The following is a 25,645-nucleotide window of genomic DNA, read 5'->3' on the forward strand; positions in this document are numbered from 1 at the left end:
GAGGCCTCACTCTACCTGATTTTAGAACATATTATACAGCCACAGTAGTCAAAACAGCCTGGTACTGGTACAACAACAGGCACATAGACCAATGGAACAGAATTGAGAACCCAGATATAAATCCATCCACATATGAGCAGCTGATATTTGACAAAGGCCCAGTGTCAGTTAATTGGGGAAAAGATAGTCTTTTTAACAAATGGTGCTGGCATAACTGGATATCCATTTGCAAAAAAATGAAACAGGACCCATACCTCATAAATACCATGCACAAAAACTAACTCCAAGTGGATCAAAGACCTAAACATAAAGACTAAAACGATAAAGATCATGGAAGAAAAAATTGGGACAACCTTAGGAGCCCTGATACAAGGCATAAACAGAATATAAAACATTACCAAAAATGATGAAGAGAAACCAGATAACTGGGAGCTCCTAAAAATCAAACACCTATGCTCATCGAAAGACTTCATCAAAAGAGTAAAAAGACCACCTACAGATTGGGAAAGAATTTTCAGCTATTATATCTCCGACCAGCGCCTGATCTCTAAAATCTATATGATTCTGTCAAAACTCAACCACAAAAAGACAAACAACCCAATCAAGAAGTGGGCAAAGGATATGAACACACACTTCACTGAAGAAGATATTCAGGCAGCTAACAGATACATGAGAAAATGCTCTCGATCATTAGCCATTAGAGAAATGCAAATTAAAAGTACGATGAGATTCCATCTCACTCCAACAAGGCTGGCATTAATCCAAAAAACACAAAATAATAAATGTTGGAGAGGCTTCGGAGAGATTGGAACTCTCATACACTGCTGGTGGGAATGTAAAATGGTATAACCACTTTGAAAATCTATCTGGCATTTTCTTGAAAAGTTAGAAATAGAACTACCATATAACCCAGAAATCCCACTCCTCGGAATATACCCTAGAGAAGTAAGAGCCTTCACACGAACAGATATGTGCACACCCATGTTTATTGCAGCTCTGTTTACAATAGCAAAAAGCTGGAAGCAACCAAAATGTCCATCAACAGTTGAATGGTTAACTAAATTGTGGTATATTCACACAATGGAATACTACGCATCGATAAAGAACAGTGACGAATCTGTGAAACATTTCATAACATGGAGGAACCTGGAAGGCATTATGCTGAGCGAAATTAGAGGCAAAAGGACAAATATTGTATAAGACCACTATTATAAGATCTTGAGAAACAATATAAACTGAGAAGAACACATACTTTTGTGGTTACGAGGGGGGGAGGGAGGAAGGGTGGGAGAGGGTTATTTACTGATTAGTTAGTAGATAAGAACTACTTTAGGTGAAGGGAAGGACAATACTCAATACACGGAAGGTCAGCTCAAATGGACTGGACCAAAAGCAAAGAAGTTTCTGGGATAAACTGAATGCTTCGAAGGTCAGCAGAGCAAGGGCGAGGGTTTGGGGACTATGGCTTAAGGGGACTTCTAAGTCAATTGGCAAAATAATTCTATTATGAAAACATTCTGCATCCCACTTTGAAGTGTGGCGTCTGGGGTCTTAAATGCTAACAAGCGGCCATCTAAGATGCATCAATTGGTCTCAACCCACCTGGATCAAAGGAGAATGAAGAACACCAAGGTCACATGATAACTATGAGTCCAAGAGATAGAAAGTGCCACATGAAGCAGAGACTTACATCATCCTGAGACCAGAAGAACTAGATGGTGCCCGGCCACAACCGATGACTGTCCTGACAGGGAGCACAACAGAGAACCCCCGAGGGAGCAGGAGATCCATGGGATGCAGACCCCAAATTCTCATAAAAAGACTAGACTTAATGGTCTGAGTGAGACTAGAGGAATCCCAGCGGTCATGGTCCCCAAACCTTCTGTTGGCCCAGGACAGGAACCACTCCCGAAGACAACTCGTCAGACATGGAAGGGACTGGACAATGGGCTGGAGAGAGATGCTGACGAAGAGTGAGCTACTTGTATCAGGTGGACACTTGAGACTGTGTTGGTATCTCCTGTCTGGAGGGGAGATAGGAGGGTAGAGAGGGTTAGAAACTGGCAAAGTTGTCACGAAAGGAGAGACTGGAAGGAGGGTGTGGGCTGACTTATTAGGGGGAGGATAAGTGGGAGTATGGAGTAAGGTGTATATAAGCTTATATGTGACAGACTGACTTGATTTGTACACGTTCACTTAAAGCTCAATAAAAATTATTTTAAAAAAAATTACCCTTCGAGAGCCAAATATTTTTGTATCTGTACAGCCTGCAAAGCAGGGAGAGAAATATTCAACATTGTCTCTTCCACATATAGTAGAATAAAATGAAGATGAGCATTCACATTGAGAATTACAAGGAGCTGACAGGTTTCCCAACTGTCCTGTGCTGTAAAAAACAGATTAAATGTAATTATAGTATCATTCATTTGTATTTATATATATGTCAAGATATCAACAAAATCCATAAAACATGCTTATTGAAATAATTTTTTTCTTGGCTTTTGGTTGTTGTTGAGAATATACGCAGCAAAACATAAAACCAATTGAATAATTTCTACATGTACAATTCAGTAGTGTTGATTACATTCTTCAGGTTCACTCATTACAACCATTTTCACCCTCCTTTTCCAAATTGTTCCTTCTCCATAAACTGCTTATGTACAACCAGGTACCTCACAGGATTGGTTTCTTGGTTTGGAGGTTTAGCGTCATAGTTCCTTGGAACATCCCAATTAACTAGCCTAATAATGTGTTTAGTGCTTCTGTTCTATCTCCTAGTTCATTGTTTAGTGCCTGGGGTCTTAAAAACTTGCAAATGGCCATCCTAGGTACAACAATGGGTCTATATTTGCCTGGAACAACAGAGGAAGAAGGAGAGTCAGGAATAGGAGAAATAATTTAACTGTCTCCATGAAAATCTGCCTCCTTTGCCAGGAGATCAGAACTGGATAGTGCTTGGCTATGATTACAGAGCATTTTGATAAAAGATTCTGTAGAAAAATCTTGATCAAAAAGGGGAAAATGTAGAACAGAATTTCAAATCCTCATGGAATCCAGACTTTCTGGAGCCGTGGAGGTTGGATGAACTCCTGGAACTACTGCCCTTAATGTTTAAACTTTCAATCAAAAATATCCCCTGAAGTCTTCCTAAAATCAAACAATAGTTTAGCCTAACTAGTAAAGAATGTCAGCCTTGAGCATTGTGCTTTTTTAAGAACTATCTGAAAGGGATTAAATTCACCAGAGAAACTGAAAAGATTAGATAGGAAACTTAGGGGCAGACAGTTCATGAAATAATTTCTTTTAAAAAATTTATTGAAGTATTACTGACATAATAAACTGAAAATATTGGAAGTGTACAATTTGAAAATTCTTGGTCTATGTGTACACTTGTAAACCATTACCACAATCAATGAAATGAACATAATCATTGTCCCCCAAAGTGCTCCTAATCATAATCATTGTCCCACCAGAATGTTCCTTAGAAGCAAGGATGGCGAGACTGCATCTTACATACTTTGTACATGTTATCACGAAGGATCAGTCCCTGGAGAAGGACATCATGCTTGGTAAAGTAGAAGGTCAGCGAAAAGGGGGAAGACCCTCAACGAGATTGACTGACACAGTGGCTGCAACGACGGGCTCAAGCGTTAACACAGATTGTGAACAGGGTGCAGGACCGGGCAGCGTTTCATTTTGTGGTACGTAGGATCACTACGAGTCGGAACTGCTCGACAGCACCTAACAACAATAACAACAACCCAAAGTTTCCTTATGCCCCTTTGTAATTCATCCACTTCCTGGCATATACTGATCTACTTTGTTACTGTTCTTTCCTTAATTTGAATTTCCTAGCATTTTTTGAAAATGCTATCATTGTGTCTGGCTTCTTTCACATAGCTAGTCTTTGCATAGTCTTTGTGTGGTCATATGCTTTCACTTCTCTTAGGTAAATATCAAGGAGTAAAATTTTTGGATCATATGGTAGTTGTTCATTTAACTTTTAAGAAACATCAAACAGTTTTCCAACATGGTTGTGTTATTTTACATTCCAACTGGCAGTGTATCAGAGTTCCAGTTGTTCCACATTTCCTGCCAACCCATAGTTTGGTTGGTATTTTTACTTTTAGACACTCTAACAGGGGTATAGTGGTTTCATATTTTGGTTTTTAATATGTATTTCCGTAATGATTAATAATGTTGAGCATTTTTCCATGTGCATAACTGCCATCTATATATATTTGGTGAAATGTCTTTTGAAATATCTTTCCATTTTCGGTCAAGTTGTTTGTTCCCTTATTATTAAGTCTTGAGAGTTTTTTTTTTTTTTTTTTAACCTGGAAACAAGTCCTTTATTAAACATATGATTTTTAAATATCTTCTCCTAATCTATGACTTAGTCTTGCATTCTTTTAACAGCAACTAGGACTTTTTAATTTTGATGCAGTCCAATTTATCACATTATTTCCTTTTGTATAATTGTTGTAGTGTTATAACCAAGAAAACTTCATGAACTTGAGGTCACAAATATTTTCTCCTATATTTTTAGAGGAAACCCTGGTGGTGTAGTGGTTAAGTGCTACAGCTGCTAACCTAAAAATCGGCAGTTCAAATCTGCCAGGCGCTCCTTGGAAACTCTATGGGGCGGTTCTACTCTGTCCTATACGGTCGCTATGAGTTGGAATCGACTCAACAGCAATGGGTTTGGTTTTTTTATATTCTTAAAGTTTTATATTTCACATTTTTATCTATGATCAATTTTGAGTTAATTTTTGTATATGGTGCAAGGTAGGAATAAAATTTCGGTTGTTTGCAAATGGATATCTAATTGTTCCAGCATCATTTGTTAAAATGGCTATGTTCTTGTCTTAATTACCTAGTGCTGCCATGACAAAAAAAAAAAAAAAAAATACCACAACTGGGTGACTTTAAAGAATAAAAATTTATTTTCTCATAAAATAGAGGCTGAAAGTCCAAGCCAGGTCTCTGCTTTGTCAGTTCCTTCTTACAGGGATACAGGTCTGTAGTTTTCTTGTAACACTTCGGTCTGGTTTCGTTAGCAGGATAATACAGATTTCATACAATGAGTTGAGAAGTAGTCACTTCTTCTGAATTTCCTGGAAGAACTTGTGAAGAATCAGAATTAGTTATTTACATGTTTGATAAAATTCCCCAGTGAAGCCATTTGGGCCTGGGGTTTTATGGAAATGTGTTTAACTACAAATTTAATTTAATAGATGTAGATTATCTGTTTCTTGAGTTTGTATCTTTCAACAGATTTATCCATTTCATTGAAGTTATCAAATATACTGGCATAAAGTTGTTTATAATATTTTCCTATTATTCTTTTAACACTGGTATAATTTCCAGTCACATCATACCTCTAATTCCTGGTATTGTTAGTTTTTCCTCTCACTCTCTCTCATTTCTATTTCTCCTTTTATCTGATCAGCCCAGTTAGAAGTTTAGCAATTTTATGCATCTTCTCAAAATACAGCTTGTGCTTTTATCTTCTCTATTTTCACATTTCTTACTTCACTGATTGCTACTCTGTTATTAATGGTTTCCTTTATTCTACCCTGGTGGTGGAGTGGTTAAGAGCTCAGCTAATAACCAAAAAGTTGTCAGTTTGAATCCACCAGCCAGTCCTTGGACACCTTATGGGGCAGCTCTGCTCTGTCCTATAGGGTTGCTATGAATTGGAATTATCTTGACAACAATGAGTTTTATTGTTTTTTTATTCTACTTACTTTGGGATTAATCTGCTTTGGTGTTTCTAGTTTTTTAAGGTAGGAGCAAATGTCACCGGTTTAAAACCTTCCTTATTTTCTAACATACACTTTTTTTGCTATACCTTTTCCCCTAAGTACTGCAAAAGCAGCATTTCACAAATTTTGGGTCATTTTTTCATTTTCTTTCACTTCAAAACACTCGCCAATTTTGCTTTTGAAAAAATTATTTGACCCATGGTTAATTTAGAAGTTTGTTATTCAGTTTCCAAATATTTGGGGCTTTTCCAGAATTTTATTTTTGCTATTTATACCTAATTCTATTGTCATTAGAAATTTAATTGTGTGTGACTTGAATTCCTTTAAATTTACTCAGACTTTTTACAACACAGATTATGATCTACCTTTTTAAATGTTTCATGTGCTTTTGAAAAGAATGCATATTCTGCTTTGTTAGATGGAGTGCTCTACAAATGTCAATTTGGACAAATCGGTTGGCAGGGTTATTCAAATCTTCTATGTTCTCATTGAGTTTTAGTCTACGTCTATCAATTATTGAGAGGGGTTTTTAAATGTCTGGCCATAATTGTGGATTTTTCTCTTTGTAGTATGTAAGTTTTTACTTCGTATATTGAAGATCTTTTATTAGGTGTATAAATGTTTAGGATTGTTATATACTCTTAATGAACTGACCACTTTATCATTGTGTAATGACCTTCTTTATTTCTAATATTCTTTACTCCCAAATCTACTTTGCCTGATATTATACCCATTTCAGCTTCCTTTTGATTACTGTTAGCATAATACATCTTTTCAATGACTTTACACTTAATTTGTGACTATATTTGAAGATCATAATAGGTTAGGTTTAAATCTACTGCTTCTGTTAGTTTTCTATTTGTTCCATTTTCCTCTTTTTATGGCTAATTTTGGATTAAATTAATATTATGATATATTTCCATTTGTTTGAATTTATTTGGTTTATTAGCTATGCCGCTTTGTTTTCCTATTTTAATTGAGTTTTTAGATGTTTGGTTTCTTATTTTAGTGGTTGACTTAGGGTTTATGGAAACACTGGTGGCACAGTGGTTAAGTGCTTTGGCTGCTAACCAAAAGCTCAACAGTTCGAATCCACCAGGTGCTCCTTGGAAACTCTATGGGGCAGTTCTACTCTGTCCTATAGGGTCCCTATGAGTCGGAATTGACTCGACGGCAACAGGTTTTGGTTTTTAGAGTTTATAGAATACATATTCAACTTAACACGGTCTACCTACATGTCATATTATTCTACTTCATGTAAACTCACAGTGCATGTTATTATTTTTAAAGCAATTTAAATAAAAAAGGTTTTTGCTAATCTGTGTAGTTACCACTTCTGTTACTCTCCTTTTTTTTTGTGTAGACTCATATTTTTATCTGGTATCATTTAAAGGTTAAACTTCCTTTAACATTTCATAAAATGTGGGTGAGCTGGTGACAAATTAAGTTTTTATGGCTAAAATTATTTTCCCTTCATTTTTGATAGCTATTCAAAGTGGGCATAGAATTTTAGGTTGTTATATATATTTCTCTCAGTACTTTAAAAATATTTCTGTACTGTGTTTTTAGCTGCATTATTTCTGATGAAAAAATTGCTGTTACCATTACCTTTGGTCTTCTGTACATGGAGTATTTTTCCTGCCTCTGGTTGCTTTTTACATTTTATCTTTACCACTTGTTTTTAGCAGGTGGATTATAATGTGTTGTGGTGTAATTTTTTTCACATTTCTTATACTGAAGGTTTGATGAGTTGTTTTTTTTTTTTTAAGTTTGTAGGTTTATATTGTTGTTAGGTGCCATCAAGTCTGTTCCAACCCAGAGTGACTCTCTGTACAACAGAATGAGACACTGACCAGTCCTGCACTAGTTTCACAATCGTTGCTATGTTAGAGCCCATTGTTGTAGCCACTGTGTCAATTCATCTCACTGAGGATCTTCCTCTTTTTCATTGATCCTCTATCTTACCAAGTATGATGTCATACTCCAGAGACTTGTCCCTCCTGACAATGTGACCAAAGTACATGCGACAAAGTGTTACCATCCTTGCTTCCAATAAGCACTTTAGCTGTACTTCTTCCAAGACAGACTTGCTTGTTCTTCCTGCAGCCCATGGTATATTCAGTGTTTTTTTGCCAACACTGTAATTCAAAGGCATTAATTCTTTGATCTTCTTTCCTCATTGTCCAGCTTTCATATGCATATGAGGCAACTGAAAATATCATGGCTTGGGTAAGACACCCTTAGTCCTCAAAGTGACTTCTTTAGTTATCAAAACTTTAAAGAGGTCATTTGCAGCAAATTTGCCCAATACATTACAGTCTTTGATTTCCTGACTACTGCTTCCGTGGGTGTTTATTGTGGACCCAATAAAATGAAATCCTTGACAACTTCAATATTTTCTCCATATGTCATGATGTTACTTATTAGTCCAGTTGTCAGGATTTTTGTTTTCTTCATATTCATATGTATCCCAAACTGAAGGCCGTAGTTTTTGATCTTCATCAGCAAGTGCTTCAAGTCCTCTTCACTTTCACCAAGCAAGGTTGTGTCATCTGCATAGCGCAGGTTGTTAATGAGTCTTCCTCCACTCCTGATGCCACATTCTTCTTCATACACCCCAGCTTCTTGGATTATTTGCTCAGCGTACAGACTGAATAAGTATGGTGAAAGGATATAACCCTGATGCACATTTTTCCTGATTTTAAACCACTCATTATCTCTTTGTTCTATTCAAACAACTGCCTCTTGATCTAAGTACAGGTTTCACATGAGCACAATTAAGTGTTCTTGGATTCTCCTTCTTCACAATGTTATCCATAATTTGTTATGATCCACACAGTCCAATATTGCATAGTCAATAAAACACAGGTAAACATCTTTCTGGTATTCTCTGCTTTCAGCCAAGATCCATCTGACATCAGCAATGATATCCCTTGTTGCACATCCTCTTCAGAATCTGGCTTGAATTTCTGGCAGTTCCTTGTCAATGTACTGCTTCAACTGTTTTTGAATTACCTTCAGCAAAATTTTGCTTACATGTGATATTAATGATATTGTTTGATGATTTCTGCATTCTGATAGATCACCTTTGTTTGGAATGGGGACAAATGGATCTCTTCCTTCAGTTGGCCGGGTATCTGCCTTCCAAATTTCTTGACATAGACAAGTGAGCATCTCCAGTGCTGCATCCATTTGTTAAAACATCTCAATTGGTATTCTGTCAATTCCTGGAGACTTGTTTTTCAGCAATGCCTTCAGTGCAGCTTGGAAACAGAGAAGAAAGATCTGTAGTTGGAAAATATGGCCTTGTGGTGATAGAAATGATGCCAGATACCATGTGATTGTCCAACTTGCTCATGCTTTTTTCAATTTCATTCTCTTTCTGAGTTTCAGTTCAGTTAGTTTTACTGCTATGATTTCAAGTTCACTAATCTTTTGTTCCATAATACCGCATCTGCCATTAATGTTATATGGTGTGTTTTTCATCTCATGCATTTCAGTTTTTGATTTGAGATGTCTAACTTGAGATTTTTAAAATATCTTCTACTTAGCTTTCGAACATATAGGATACTGATGTAATAGTTGTGCCAAAGATTTTCTTTGATAATTTTAACATCTGTATCAGTTTTGATAGATTTGTCTCCTCATTACAGGTTGTATTTTTCTGCTTCTTTGTATCCTTTTAATTTTTTTTTTTTTAAACTGGATACTAAACCTTGTAAAGTTTACCTTCTTGGATGCTATTTCTATATTCCAGAGAATACACTTAAGCTTCGTTCTGGAATGTAGCTAATGTACTTGGAAACACGTGATCCTTCTAGGTATTCCTTTTTAGGATTTGGTAGGCAGAGCCAGAACAGTTCTCAGTTTAGAGCTAATTATTCCCCCTACTCAGGCAAAATCCTCTGTAAAGATTATGCTCTGTAATTTTTGAGGTTTCCTCATCTGGCTGGTGAGAACAGACATTATTCCTACTCTTGGGTGAATGATGGGCAGTTTCCTCTAATCTTTTTGATGATATTTCCCTAGACTCAGGTATTTTTTCTCTCACACATGTGCTAATCAGTACCCTGCTGTATACTTGAGGGAAATTCTCTGCAGATAAGTCTTCTGGTACTTTATCTGCATTGGTCCCTCTGGACTCTCAGCTTCATCTTCTCAACTCAAGGAGTCTTTGGTTTTCCCTCTTTCTGCCACAACCTCAAAACTCTCTTGACTCAGTAAGTGGGGAGAATTTCAGGGCTCACCTTCAGCGTTTTCTATCTTTCAGGTATCACTGTCCTTCATTACTTGATTCCTATGTCTTGAAAACCATTCTTGCCATTTTTATCAACTCTGTTGTTTTCTGTGAGAAGAGAAATCTGTTATTCTATCCTGGATGGACGCTGAAGTCCAGAAGAATTACTAAATATAAATTTAGAATATCAAAGAGGCTTACTTTATATTATTCATTTTTGAATAAGTGGCTGTTTTGAAAAATCATGTTCAAGGTTACAACTCTTTGATTTATAAATTCTATATTTGAACCATTAAGGGCAGTAGAAACTAAGTCTGGGTAATCAATGTGGATGAATTAATTGAAAGAATGTCAAAGAGCTTACAGAATGGATGTGAAGCCTAGAGAACAGTTATGAAAGCCATAATAACCCAAAAAGGCAAGGCAAGATCACACCAGTTTTCTTGGCCGGATGCCCCCACAGGACCTAATGAATTGTAGCACCTTTAGTTTTGCATTGGTTGCTGCAAGTAATCTCTGACTGACTTTGGGCCTTTCTGTTATTTTCTCAGAAATCAACATCTTGGGGGAGAATATAATCAGTTGGGCATAGGTCACATGCTTGCCATCAGGGAGATGAGAAAAGTAATATCTACCCCCTTTATTTAGACAGAGGTGAGGCTCCTAACTCAAATATGTGCTGAATGACCTCCAAAATGTGATGAATGTTATACACCAAAAAGACAATATTCCACTCAAATGTTTTATATAAGTTAAATATAATTAAACTGGGCTACTTTATAATTAGCGTTATCCAGACAAAATTCACATTTCTGCCTCTTAGTGTTTAAGGTTCTTAGCCTGCGTCTAAATTTTATTTTTAATTTCATATAAGCAATTTAAAATTCTAGGATTTGGAGTGAGTTCTTCCTAAAGGAGTCCAGAACATAAAAGCTAAATAAATTCAATAGTATATGATTTTTTTCATAATTTTATGAGTGCAGTAGGGATCTAAATAGGTAACTATATTTCTTGATTTGTCTGGGAGAGCCCCAGTTAATGCTTAGTGTGCTGAGATGATTATTACTGGCATATTTAACTCTCAAAAATGTCCAATATTGAATCATAAACTACATGTTTAACTTTGTTCTAAATCTAATTATTAACCATTAGATTAATCTAATAACCAGGCTTTTGTGATAAACTATTACACAAACAAATGAAAAAAAGCCACAGAAATTTAAAAAGAGATACAGTAAAAAGGATATTAGACCAAGAATCAAGAAATATTGGGTTATAGTCTTCCTAAAGAAAGCCAGTTGCCATCGACTCGATTCTGCCTCATTGGAACCCTGTATATGTCAGAGAATTGTGCTTCGTAGGGTTTTCAATGGCTGATTTTTCAGAGGTGGACCTCCAGGCTGTGGAGTTAACTCCGAATAATAGCGACTCTACTACACCCACCTAAGCTATGTCCTTAAGGTTGTTTCCTAACTATAAAATAAGGAAATTGGACTAGAAATGTTCTTTTGAACTATTAACAACACTATTCTAAGTCTCTGATTCAAGTTTACAGGAATTCATTAACAAATTATGAATTCAAAATCATAACAAGGATGTTATAGTCATTATATCAACTTGGAAACCCTAGTGGCGTAGTGGTTAAGAGCTATGGCTGCTAACCAAAAGGTCAGAAGTTCAAATCCACCAGGCGCTCCTTGGAAACTCTATGGGGCAGTTCTACTCTGTCCTATAGGGTTGCTATAAGTCCAAATCAACTCGACGCCCGTGGGTTTTTCTTTTTTTCTATCAACTTAGCTATGTTTTCTTCTACTCCATATACAAATTTCTCGAACATCTTCCTTTGGGTTCATGGATTGGAGAAAATTAATGAGCAAAATGACAGAAATTGCTATATATTTTGCTTTTGACTGGTAATACAGAGTAAAACTTTGGAGAAAACTGGTGAACAAATTCTTGTAGCAAATCTACCCTCTTCTCCTCACCCGTATTTTTTTTAAAAAATTCTGATTTTCCACTAGACACATAGCAGTGTGTGATAGAGTACTTTTCCTTACTACACAAAGTGTGGTCATATGTGTCAGGTATGATCAATATATGTGTGCACAATGTCTGAAATTTTTCTTAAAGGAAGGTTCATGCCTTTTTTTTTATTTTTTAAGTATTAAATACTTAAAGTATTTTCTTGTATTATAATGGCTGGAATGGGAATATAATGCATTGAACTCCAACAACAACCAGCCATCTTAACCTATGAACTGATAGTGGCAATACAGGTAATGGATGATAGAGCAATAAGACTGAAAGAACCTGGTTATTTGATACTATGAAGTACCATTCCAGCTCCTTTCTAACTTTCTGTAGATTTCTTGAAGTAATATGAGAGAGAAATATAGTTTTATGTTGTTGAAACCATCTTTCTTTTCCTGTTACTTGCAGCCAAACCAAATATAATTTTACTTCTTACTAAATAGGGAAAATTGGCTATATATAAGTATTATAATCTTTTTCTAATTATGGAATAAGCATTCAGAAAAGAATACAGAATAAAGAATACCCATAGATTCACTACACCCAATTTTCATATATCTTGAGTAAAAAACCTGTGTACCTCTCTCAAACCCTTTCTGTGCTCTTCCATCCAATAGTGAAAATTCTTCTGAATTCAGTGTATATAGTTTCAATTCACAATGTAATTTAATATAATCAAATGTATCCATCTTATAATTTGAGCATTCTCTGCATTCTTTAAGAAATTTTGTCCTATACCAAGGTCATAAACTATTTCCTCTGTTTCTTTCTAAACATTAAGTTTTGTTTTTCAAAATTTAGATCTCTTATAAACTGGAATAAAACTTCTGTGTCTAGTATGAGGTAGGAATCTAATTTTTCTTGAACAACCAAATGTCCTAGTGCTGTATTTTGAAAAATCTAACCTTCCTTGCCAATTTAAGTCTATACTTGTCATCAAGTTTTCATGTATTGGTGAATATAATTCTGAGCCCTTTTTTTGAAACATTTGTCCATCTCTACAGTTATGACTATATTGTCTTGTTATGGTTTTACATTAAATACAAAATTTTAATATGTGATAGGAAGTGTTATACTTTGCTTTTTTGGGGGGAAGTGTATTAACTATTCTTGGTCTTTTGCTCTTCTATATGAGCTCAAGAATAAACTTTTCAAGTTCCATGAAAAACTCTATTGGGAATTTTATTAGAATTACAATGAATTTATAAGTAAATTTACAGAGATGTGACAGCTTCATGTTTAGTCTTGCAATACATGAAAATGTTATAGCTCTCCATTTATTTAGGTATTATTTTATGGTTATCAGTGAAGTTTTAGTTTTCTTCATGAAGATTTTTCATATCTTTGATTTATTCCTAGACAACTTATCATTTTGGTTTTCAAACAAAATTTTTTCTAAAAGTTATTTTTTTATTTGTTTTGTGCCAGTAATTTTTATATACTGTTTTTGCTTGCAGAAATTATCAACTGACCGATTATTAATCCTTCAAGTATAAATTCTCAGGAATTTTTGAAGAAACATAGTTAAATTTCCAGAGACTAATGGAAGTTTTATTTTTCTTTCTAATCTTTGCATCTTTTATGACCAATATTTTTCTTACTGCAATGCCTAAGTATCCATACAATGTTGAATAAAAGTAATAGCATATATCTTTTTCTTATCATTGATTTTAAAAGGAATGATTTTAATATATTTTAAATTTGTTATCTGCATTGAAATATACTTTTATCAGGTTAAGGAATTTTCTATTTATTATTAGTTTGCTTAAAGATTTTTTATTGAAATGCAAGTCTAAATATAATTTGGAGCCCCCGTGGTGCAGTGGTTAAGAGCTATGCCTGCTAATCAAAACATCGGCAATTCGAATCCACCAGCCACTCCTTGGGAATCCTATGGTAGCTCTACTCTGTCCTATAGGATTGCTACAAGACAGAATCGAATATAACTTGGTTATATTCGTCTTGCTCAGAACTATATCTTTTATCAGTTGGTGGAAAATGTTTGAATATTCCTTGAACCCTATTCTATCAATTCTCTATGAACCCCCCCCCAAAAAAATCCATTAAACATATGTTGAACCTTTTTCTATACTGCATTTCTCTTAATCTGATGACTATTTTCCCCATTACTTTAACTGTCAATAATATAGTATGGATAATTTCCTCAGATTTAGCTTCCAATTCATCAGTTTTCTTATCAGCAATGTGTATTTTGCTTTTCATTTCATTCAGTGATTTTTAACTGAAAAAATATATTTCATTGCTATTGATTCTCTGATTCCTTTCAAAAATACCTGGCCTTTAAAAAAATTTTTTTTTCCATTTTAATTACTACTTTTATGTCATTTATCATTTTAAACTTACTGATGCGTTAAATGAAATTCTTGGATCTAATCATGCTGCTCTGTGTATGTATGTTGAATGACCTTCATTTATGGTGGATTATTTTCTCATGTGTTTATTAACATTTTATTTTGAAATAATTATAAATCATGGGGAATTGTAAAAATAGTATAGACAGGTCCCATGTACCCTTCATTCAATTTCCTACAATGGAATCACTTTACATTACTACAGTATAATATCAAAACCAGGAAATTGATATTGGTACAATCCAAAGACTTTATTCTGATTTCACTAGTTTTACATGCACTCATGTGTAGTTTTGTGTGTATGTGAGTGAGTGAGTGTGTGTGTATGTGTGTAGCTCTATGCAATTTTATCGTATGTATAGATTCATGTAACTACTACCATAATCAAGATGCAGAACTTTTCCATTAATACAAAGATTCTTGTACTATCCCTTTATATTCACATCTCCCTTTCTTTCCCCATGTCTTTACCAAAGCAACAAATAATGTTGTCCATCTCTATGCCATTTTAAAAATGTTATGTAAGTGGAATCATTAGTATAAAACCTTTTCAGACTGGCATTTTTCATTCAGCGTAATTCCTTTGATATCCATCCAAATTGTTTCATACACCAATAGTTTTCACCTTTTTATTGTTAAGTGGCATTCCGTGGTATGGATGTACTACAGTTTGTATACACATTCACCCACTGAGGAACATTGGAGCTATTCCCAATTTTTGGCTATAACAAATGAAGCTGCTATGAATATTCATATACACACTTCTGTGCAAACGTCAACTTTGTTTCTCTAGGATAAATGCCCAAGAATGCCATTCTGGATTATATGGTGGTTGCGTGTTCAGTTTTATATGAAACCGTCCAACTGTTTTACAGAGTGGATGTACTTTTTACATTCACACCAGCAATGTATGAGTGATCCAGTTTCTCCACATCCCCACCAGCCTTTGATATTGTCACTATTTGTTTATTACAGTTGTTTTAATAGTTATGATATCTCATCATGGTTTTAATGTGTAGTTTCCTAACGGCTATTTACTTGGAATATATTTTCATGACGTTATTTTTTACCTGTATATTCTCTTTGGTAAAAGTCTGCCCATGTCTTTTGTGCATGTTCTACTTGGAATATTTGTTACTTTGAATCTATTGAGTTTTGAGTGTTCTTTATATATTCTAGATACAAGTCCTCAGTCAGATATATGATTTGCAGATATTTTCTTCACTTTATAGCATGTCTTTTCATATTTTTAGCAGAGTCTTTTGTAGAACAAAAGCTTTTAATTTTGATGAAGTCCAGTTTATCAATTTTTTTTTCTTTTATGGCTCATGGTTTTGGAGTTATATCTACAAACTTTTCACTTAGCTCTCAGATTCAGTAATTTTTCTCTTGTTTACTTCTATAAGTTTTATAATTTTATATTTTGTATTTAAATCTATGATCCATTTTGAGTTGATTTTTGTATATGGAGTAAAATGTGAAAATTAGGTCTACTTCCTTTTATTTTTTGCCTATGGATGTCCAATTGCTCCAGTAACATTTCTTGAGAAGACTATCTTTCCTTCATTGAAGTGATGTTGCAACTTTGTCAAAAATCTGTTGGCTGAACTTGTATGGGTTTATTTTTTAGTTATCTCATTATTTTCCATTGAATTATTTGTCTGTTGTTCCAATGATGTCACACTGTTTTGACTACTGGAGATATATACTTTCTTAAATTTGTTAGTGTAGTTCCTCAGATTTTTTTTTTCCCAAATTATCTTAGGTACTGTTATGGATTGAATTGTGTCCCCCCAAAATATGTGTTATAAATCCTAACCTCTATGCCTGTGGTTATGATCCCATTTGAGAATAGCTTGTCCTTGTTACGTTAATGAGATAGGATTAGTATAGGGTATATCTTGAGTCAATATCTTTAGAGATATAAAAGAGATTAAACAAAGGAGCAGAAGCAGAAATGAGGGAAGAGGGATGTGATACCACATGAAGATCACCAAGGGGCCAAGGAACACAGGACCTATAGATGCTGAAAAGAGACAAGGACCTTCCCCCCATAGCCAACAGAGAGAGAAAGCCTTCCCCTAGAGCCAGCACCCTGAATTTGGACTTCCAGCCTTCTAATGTGAGATATTTCTGTTTGTTGAAGTCACCCACTTATAGTATTTCTGTTATGGCAGCACTAGATAACTAAGTCAAGTACTCTAATTTCTTTGCCTTTTAATGTAAATTTTAGAATAAGCTCATTTATATCCAAAAAAAAATCCTGCTTGGATTTTGATAGGAATTGCATTGCAGTTGTACATGAATTTTGGGAGAGCTGACGTTTTTACCACTGAGACTTTCAATCCATGAACATGATACATCTCTTCATTATTTAGATCTTTGATTTCTTTCATCAACATTTTGTAGTTTCCAGCATATATTTCTGTAGATGTTTTGAGAGATTTATACTTAGTATTTTGATTTTTCAGTAATTGCAAATGATATCTTGTTATTAATTTTTATTTTCTCTCACATGTTCATTGTTAGAATCTGGAAATACAATTGATTTCGGTATGTTGATCTTGTACCCTGTGACCTCGCTGAAATTACTTAATAGTTCTAAGAGATGTTTTGTAGACTGCTTCAGATTTTATAATAGACTATCATATCATCTACAAATATGTTCATTTCTTCCTTTACAATAGATGTATCTTTTATTTCCTTACAGTGCTGGCTAGGGCTTGTAGTATTGTGTTCAGTAAGAATAGTGAGAGAAAAAATCCTGGCTTTGTTACTGATCTTAAGACAAAGCACGCATTCTTTTACAATTAAGTATGATTTTAGCTGTAGGATTTCTTATTTTTTACCAAGTTGAGGACGTTCCCTTCTATTACTACTTTTCTGAGAATTTTTATCATGAGTCAGTGTTTTACTTTGTGAAATAAAATTTTTTTGCATGAATTGATGATTATCCTTTTTTTTTTTTTTCTTTCTTTAGCCTGTTAATGTGGCATATTACATTGACCGATTTTAAAATACTGAGCCAGCCTTGCATTCTGAAATAACTCCCACTTGGTCCTAGAGTAGGATTACTTTTATACATTATTGGATTCAATATGCTAATATTTTATTTTAAAAATTTACATGTAATGAGAGATACTGATCTACAGTGTTCATTTTTTGGAACCTTGTTTCTACTATCAGAGTAATTTCAGCCTCATGAGTAGGAAAGTGTTCTCTCCTATTCTATTTTCTGGAAGATATTGTACAGGCAATTCCTTAAACATTTGGAAGAATTCTCCAGTGAAACCATCCGAGCCAGGGCATATCTTTTTGGGGGAGTTTATAAACTGCATTCGATTTCTTCACAGTTATATTGTTGTTGTTGCTAGGTGTAGTCGAGTTGGTTCTGACTCACAGCGACCCTATGTACAACAGAACGAAACACTGCCCAGTCCTGTGCCATCTTCATGATCGTTATTATGCTTGAGCCCATTGTTGCAGCCACTCTGTCAATTCATCTCAATGAGGGTCTTCCTCTTTATCACTGACTCTCTACCAAGCATGATGCCCTTCTCCAGGGACTGATCACTCCTGATAACATGTCCAAAGTACATGAGATGAAGTTTCACCATCATTCTGGCTGTACTTTTGACAAGGCATATTTGTTCTTTTTTTTTTTGGCTGTCCATGGTATGTATATTCAATATTCTTCACCAACACCACAATTCAAAGGCATCAACTCTTCTTCGGTCTTTCTTATTCAGTGTCCAGCTTTCACATGCATATGAAGCGATTGAAAACACCATGGCTTGGGTCAGGTGCACTGTAGTCCTCAAAGTGACATCTTTGCTTTTTAACACTTTAAAGAGGTCTTTTGCAGCAGATGTGCCCAACGCAATGCGTCATTTCATTTCTTGACTGCTGCTTCCATGGATGTTGATTGTGCATCCAAATAAAACGAAGTCCTTGACAACGTCAATCTTTTCTCCGTTTAACATGATGTTACTTACTGATTCATTGTGAGGATTTTTGTTTTCTTTATGCTGAGGTGTAATCCATACTGAAGGCTGTGATCTTTCATCTTCATCAGTACGTGCTTCAAGGCTTCTTCACCTTCAGCAAGCAATGTTGTGTCATCTGTATAATGCAGGTTGTTAATTAGTCTTCCTCCAATCCTAATGCCCAATTCTTCTTCATGTAGTCCAGCTTCTTGGATTATTTGCTCAGCATCCAGACTGAATAAGTACGGTGAAAGGAAACAACCCTGACAAACACCTTTCTTGACTTTAAACCATGTGCTACCCCCTTGTTCTGTTCAAATGACTTCCTCTTGATCTATGTACAAGTTCTTCATGAGCACAGTTAAGTAAACAAAACACTGCCCAGTCCTGTGCCATCCTCATGATCATTTTTATGCCTGAGCCCATTGTTCAGCCACTGTGTCAATCTATCTCTTTTCTTGTATTCCCCTTATTTTCTGCCTTCTCTGGTTTTAACTGAGCATTTTATATGATTCTATTTCCTCTCCTCTTTTAGCACACCACGTATATCTGTTTTTTAAAACTTTTTAGTAGTTCACCTGGAGTGTTTAATATGTATTATGACTAATCTAAGCCAGATTCCAATAATACTATGCCACTCTACATGTCGTACAGGTATGTTAAACAGAATATTTCCAATTCTTTCTTCCTGTCCATTATAATTATTCTATAATTCATTTCACTTATCCATAAGCTAATCACCAAATACATTGTTATTATTACTATTTTGAACAAATAGCTATCTATTAAGATAAATTAAGAAAAATAAAAATAAAAGATTTTGTTTTACCTGCATTTATTCCTTCTCCTCTTCCTTTTTTTATGTAGATCTGAGTTTCTGACCTATATCATTTTCCTTCTCTCTGAAGAACTTCCTTTAACATTTCTCACTAGGCAAGTCCACTGGTGACAAATTCCCTCAATTTTCATTTGTCTGAAAAAGTCTATTTCTCCCTAAATTTTGAGGGATAATCTCACTAAATACAGAATATTAGGTTGTTGGGTTTTTTTCTTTCAATCCTTTAAATATTTCACTCCACTCTCCTGTTAGCATGGTTTCTGAAGAGAATTCCACTGTAATTCTTATCCCTGACTCTCTATAAGCTACTTGTCATTGAGTTGATTTCAACTCTAGCAACCCCTACGTGTGTCAGAATAGGACCATGCTCCATGAGGCTTTCAATGGCTGAATTTTTCGGAAGTAGATCACCAGGCCTTTCTTTGATATTCTCCCTTCATCCTTCAACTTCCAAGTTTTCCTCTAATTCCTCTTTATACTAAAGAGCTTCCTTTATCATTTCTTATCAGCTCTGACAAATTTTATTCATTATTCTTCATTTATGTTGGACAACCACATTAATCTAATTAGGCATTAAATTAAATCCTGGCTAGGCCCCACTCCTAGATCTTAGCCTTACAAAGTTACCAACTGAGAACCTGCAGTGTTCACCAGAATTCCTCCCCACAATACATTCTCAACTCTCACTCTTACCCACAGAGCATAACAGTATTACTAAAAGCGCTTCTCTGCCTTTCACAGGATTTCTGTTTGATTTATTAACCTCTTTCCATACACAGCTTCATAATTCAGAAAATATATTAAGTGAAAACCTGACAGAATTTTTTCTCATTTGTCTACTTCTCCCTTCTTTTTCTTGTCCCGACCCCTCAAGCCCGAATTTTTGTCTCTTCGGGCTCATGGATCTATAAAAAAAAATTGTGCTAGTTTTTCTTCCTTTTCCCTTTGCCTAAATTATCAGTTTCTTGTTAATGTCCAGAATCAGCAAATACCCTCACAGAAATAGTTGCAGAAGGTTCCATCTCTCCTTCAGGATTGGTCTTTCTCTAAGATTTTAGCCTTCAGTTCCTGGTTGCCTAAACAACTCTCTGATGTCTTTAAACAAATATTTTAAAACTTTATTCAATGTAATATTTGTGTGCTTAACCTGAAATGTGAGACTATGCTTTCTATTTCTTTTATATGGACAATAATTCCAATAATGGTGTGAATATATAAGGGTTACTGTTAAATAATTATTAACTGACTGTTGAGTTCTGATGTAAAAGTCAAATATACCAAATTATATTTACCCTTCATAATTTTCAGTGATTCCAGCAAACTGCACTCTTTCACAGCGTACAAAAACTATAAACACAAGTAGTATAAGTGTTATAGTAGATGTAGCCATTACAAATCTCATAATGGCTTTACAAGACATCTCTAACTTGGAAATAATGACACCTCCCAGTAACTGGCCAATTGCACCTCCTGGAAATAAAACAAGTCCTAAAAGAAAGAAGGAGGAGGAGAGGAAACACAGTTAGAAAATAATCAGGTGACATTGGTACAGTAAATTCATACATGATGCTATCTCTTCTGCTCCAAACATACTGCAATCATAGATTTAAATAAAAAGACACAGAAAACTAAAAGGCATGATGAACCCCTCAACAACTTGAACCTCAAGAGAAATACAAACCTGTGAGTGGAGTTAAAGTCATAGGCCTACTGGACTCTATAGAGAAGTTTTGCTCCTATAATAACGGGGTAATGTAGTAACGGGGTCTAAAACAAACCAAGAACTTACTCTATACAAAAAATACAGGAGCTGTCTTACTGAGAACTACTACTGATTAGCTGCCTGGACTTACGTCTTATAACAAGAGGTCCCCCTACAGTGGCAAGAGTTCACAGACAGAGATTACCAAGAACTGAACTAAACCACTTATTGGATGTACAATATTAACAATGTCACTAAAAGTGGAACCCTAGAATACTCATTGTAAGATATGATCCCTTATTCAAGCATAAAGAGAAAAAGCAGGAGAAGGAAGACAAGAAATACAGTTAGAAAATATTCCGAAGATAACACAGTAAATTCACATATTGATACAATCCTTTTTCCTTTGAATATATAGCAATGATAGATCTAAACATGAATAAAGGACAAAAAATATAAAACAAAAACAAAATAAATTCCATTTACTCCAGATTAAACTTATTGCATAGAAGTATCTGACAACCACTTTAAAATAATTTTTGAATGCTCAAACAGATAAATTAAGGTTCAACTTGCATAGTAATGAAGAAGAAATAATAAAATTAAAACAAAGAAATGGAAAAAAAGAATGGATGGAAAAAGAATAAATAAGAAACACTAGTATTAAAAAATACAAATATTAAAATAAAAACTGACATCCCAGGATAATCTTCAGACTAAACACAATTGAAGAGTACATTACTAAATTGAGAGGGAGTCCTGAGTTTTTCCTGAGTTAGTCGCCCAGTAAGTAACAAAAACAAAAAAGAGTGAAACAAATAACCAAAATAAGCAATTAAAAGACGATGAGTACAGTGCAGAAACGTAACAAAAACTACTTCAGGCAGGTGATCAAGGTCAAATTCAACAGTGATAAGTATTGTTGATAGTATGTGTCTTTGATATGATGTGATGTAAACGGCACTTTACTCCTGTGGTCTTTCTTCCAAATAACCATAATTCCAGTCTAATCATGAGAAAAACATGAGACATTTCCCAATAGAGGGGATTCTTAAAAACACCTGACCAGCAATTCTCTAAACTATCAAAAATAGGGAAACTTAAGAAACAGTTACAGTCAATAGGAGCATAAGGAGACATGACTATTAAATATAATGAGATATCCTGGATGGGATCAGGGAATGAAAAATTGCATTAGGTAAAAAATAAAGAAATTTAAATATTACAACAGAACCAACTGAAATAAAAAGGATCATAACAGAATATGAAAAATTGAACTCCAACAAATTTGAGAGCCTAGAAGAAATGGATAAATGTCTAGAAACACACTACTCACCTAAATTAACACAAACTGAGACCCTGAAAATCTGAACAGACCCATAACAAGAGAAGAGATCAAAGAAGTAATATAAATAAACTCTCAACAAAAAGAAGCCCTGGTCTAGACGGCTTCTCTGGGGAGTTCTACCAAATATGCAGAGAACACCTCATACTGGCACTACTGGATGGCACCTAACAACAACAAGGAAGACCAGTTAATATGACTATTTTTCACATTTACACACCAACCATTAAAGCCAAAGATGAAGATACTGAAGACTTTTAACAACTTCTACAGTCTGAAATTGATCACATATGCAATCAAGGTGCATTGATAATTACTGGTGATTGCAATGCAAAAATTGAAAACAAAGAAGGATAAGTAGATGGAACATATGACCTTGGTGACAGAAACGATGCCAGAGATCACGTGACAGAATTTTGCAAGAGAAATCACTTATCTGGAGCCCTGGTGGTACCAGTAGTTAAGTGTTCGGCTGCTAACTAAAAGGACGGCACTTCGAAACCACCAGCTGCTCCTTGGGAATACTATGGGGCAGTTCTACTCTATCCTACAGGGTTTCTATGAGTCAAAATCCATTCGACAGCAACCAGTTGTTTTTTTTTTTTTTTTTTTTTGGTAATGACTTATTCATTGGAAATGCCTTTTATCAACAATATAAACAATTACTACACGCATGGACCTAACTGGAAGGCATACACAGGAATCAAATCTCTACATCTATGGAAACAGACAATGGTGAAGCTCAATAACATCAGTCAGAAAAAGGCCAGGGCCGACTTCGGAACAGACCATTAATTGCTCATACGCAAGTTCAAGGTGGAGGTGAAGAACAACATTAAAACAAGTCCATGAGAGCCAAAGACTTTGAGTATATCCCACCTAAATTTAGAGACCATTTCAAGAACTGATTTGGCACACTGAACACTAATGACTGAAGACCTCATGAGTTGTGGGAGGACATCATATATGAAGAAAGTAAAAGGTCACTAAAAAGACATGAAGAAAAAAAGACTAACATAGATGCCAGAAGAGGCTCTGAAACTTGCTCTTGAAAGCAGAGTAGCTAAAGTGAACAAAGGAAATGATGAAGTAAAAGAGCTCAAAAGAAAATTTCAAAGGGCACCTCAAGAAGGCAAAGTACTATAATGAAATGTGCAAAGACCTAAAGTTAGAAAACCAAAAGGGAAGAACACACTTGGCATTTCTTAAGATCAAAGAACTTAAGAAAAATTCAAGACTTGAGTTAAAATACTGAAAGATTTTATGAGTAAAATGTTGAACTATGCAAGAAGCATCAAAGGAAGATGGAAGGAATACACAGTCACTGTACCAAAAAGAACTGTTCGACATTCTGCCATTTCAGGACATAGCATATGATAGAGAACTAATGGTATAGAGGGAAGAAGTCAAAGCTGTGCTGAAGGCATTGGCAAAAAACAAGGCTCCAGGAACTGACAGAATACCAACTGAGATGTTTCAACAAACAGATGCAGTTGGAGGTGCTCACTTGTCTATGTCAAGAAATTTGGAAGACAACAATCTGACAAGCAACTGGAAAAGATCCATATTTGTGCCCATTCCAAAGAAAGGCGATTCAACAGAATGTGGAAATTATCAAACAATATCATTAAAATCAAGTAACATGCAAGTAAAATTTTGCTGAAGATAATTCAAAAGTGGTAGCAGCAGTACATCAACAAGGAACTGTCAGAAATTCAAGCTGGATTCAGAAGAGGACATGGAATGAAGGATATCATTGCTGATGTCAGATGCATCTTGGCTGAAAGCAGAGAATACCAGAAAGATGTCTACCTGTGTTTTATTGACTGTGCAAAGGCACCGGACTGTGTAGATCATTAACAAATATGGACAGCATTGGAAAGAATGGGAATGCAAGAGCACTTAACTGTGCTCATGTGGAGCCTGTACACAGACCAAGAGGCAGTCATTCAACCAGAACAAAGGGATATGCGTGGTTTCAAATCAGGAAAGGTGTGTGTCAGCGTTGTATCATTTCACCATACTTATTCAATCTGTATGCTGAGCAAAGAATCTGAGAAGCTGGACTATATGAAGAAGAATGTGGCATCAGAATTGGAGGAAGACTCATTAACAACCTGAATTATGCATATGACACAACCTTGCTTGCTGAAAGTGAAGAGGACTTGAAGCACTTACTGATAAAGATGAAAGATCACAGCCCTCAGTATGGATTACACCTCAAAACAAAGAAAACAAAAATTCTCAGAACTGGGCCGGTAAGCAACATCACGATAAAGAGAGAAAAGACTGAAATTGTCAAGGATTTCATTTTACTTGGATGTACAATCAACATCCATGGAAGCTGCAGTCAAGAAATGAAATGACACATTGCATTGGCAAATCTGCAGCAAAAGACCTCTTCACAGTGTTAAAAAGCAAAGATGTCACTTTGAGGAGTAAGGTGGGCTGACCCAAGCCATGGTATTTTCAATTACCTCATATGCATGTGAAAGCTGGACAATGCATAAGGAAGACTGAAGAAGAATTGATAGCTTGGAATTACAGTGTTGATGAAAAATGCTGAATATACTATGGACTGCCAAAAAAAAGAATAAATCTGTCTTGGAAGAAGTACAGCTAGAATGCTTCTTGGAAACAAGCATAGTGGTACTTTGCACATGTTATCTGGAGGAATCAGTTCCTGGAGAAGGATATCATGCCTGGTAAAGTACAGGATCACTGAAAAAGAGGAAGACCCTCAATGAGACGGATTGACACAGTGGCTGCAACAATCGGTTCAAACATAGCACTGATTGTGAGGATGGTACAGGACTGCGTAGCATTTCATTCTGTTGTACACAGTGTCGCTATGAGCTGAAACCTACTTGACGGCACCCAACAATAAGTTGTGTTCTTTATATAATTTTTCTATTTCATCAATACTGTCAAAGTTAAACACAGGATATTGTTCAAAATAACCTTTTATTATATTTTTAATGTCCATATGATCCAGAACACTTAATTGTGCTAATGATACACAATTGTGCTAATGAGGAATTTTTACATAGATGAAGAGGCAGTTGTTCAGGCAGAACAAGGGGATACTAATTGGTTTAAAGTCAGGAAAGGTATGTGTCAGGGTTGTCTTCTTTCACCATACCTATTCAATCTGTATGCTGAGCAAATAATACAAGAAGCTAGACTGTACGAAGAAGAACGGGGCATCAGGATTGGACGAAGACTCATGAACAACCTGCGTTATGCAAATGACACAACCTTGCTCGCTAAAAGTGAAAAGGACTTGAAGCACTTACTCATAAAGATCAAAGACCACAGCCTTCAGTATGGATTGCACCTCAACATAAAGAAAAAAATCCTTACAAC

The 25,645-nt window shown here is 35.2% G+C and overlaps 1 protein-coding gene across 1 annotated transcript in view; it reads right to left on the reverse strand.

Annotated features, from left to right (window-relative positions):
• SLCO6A1 (solute carrier organic anion transporter family member 6A1) overlaps window positions 1-25,645 on the reverse strand; it is a 130,211-nt gene that overhangs the window by 36,197 nt on the left and 68,369 nt on the right. Inside the window, exons 9-10 of the mRNA XM_049868087.1 lie at window positions 20,525-20,720; window positions 2,233-2,386 (exon numbers count right to left, since the gene is read on the reverse strand). Coding sequence (XP_049724044.1) covers window positions 2,233-2,386; window positions 20,525-20,720 — 350 coding nt within the window. The remainder of the gene's footprint in view (window positions 1-2,232; window positions 2,387-20,524; window positions 20,721-25,645) is intronic.

This window comes from Elephas maximus, chromosome 2 (genome assembly GCF_024166365.1).
Source record: "Elephas maximus indicus isolate mEleMax1 chromosome 2, mEleMax1 primary haplotype, whole genome shotgun sequence".
Classification (NCBI taxonomy): domain Eukaryota; kingdom Metazoa; phylum Chordata; class Mammalia; order Proboscidea; family Elephantidae; genus Elephas; species Elephas maximus.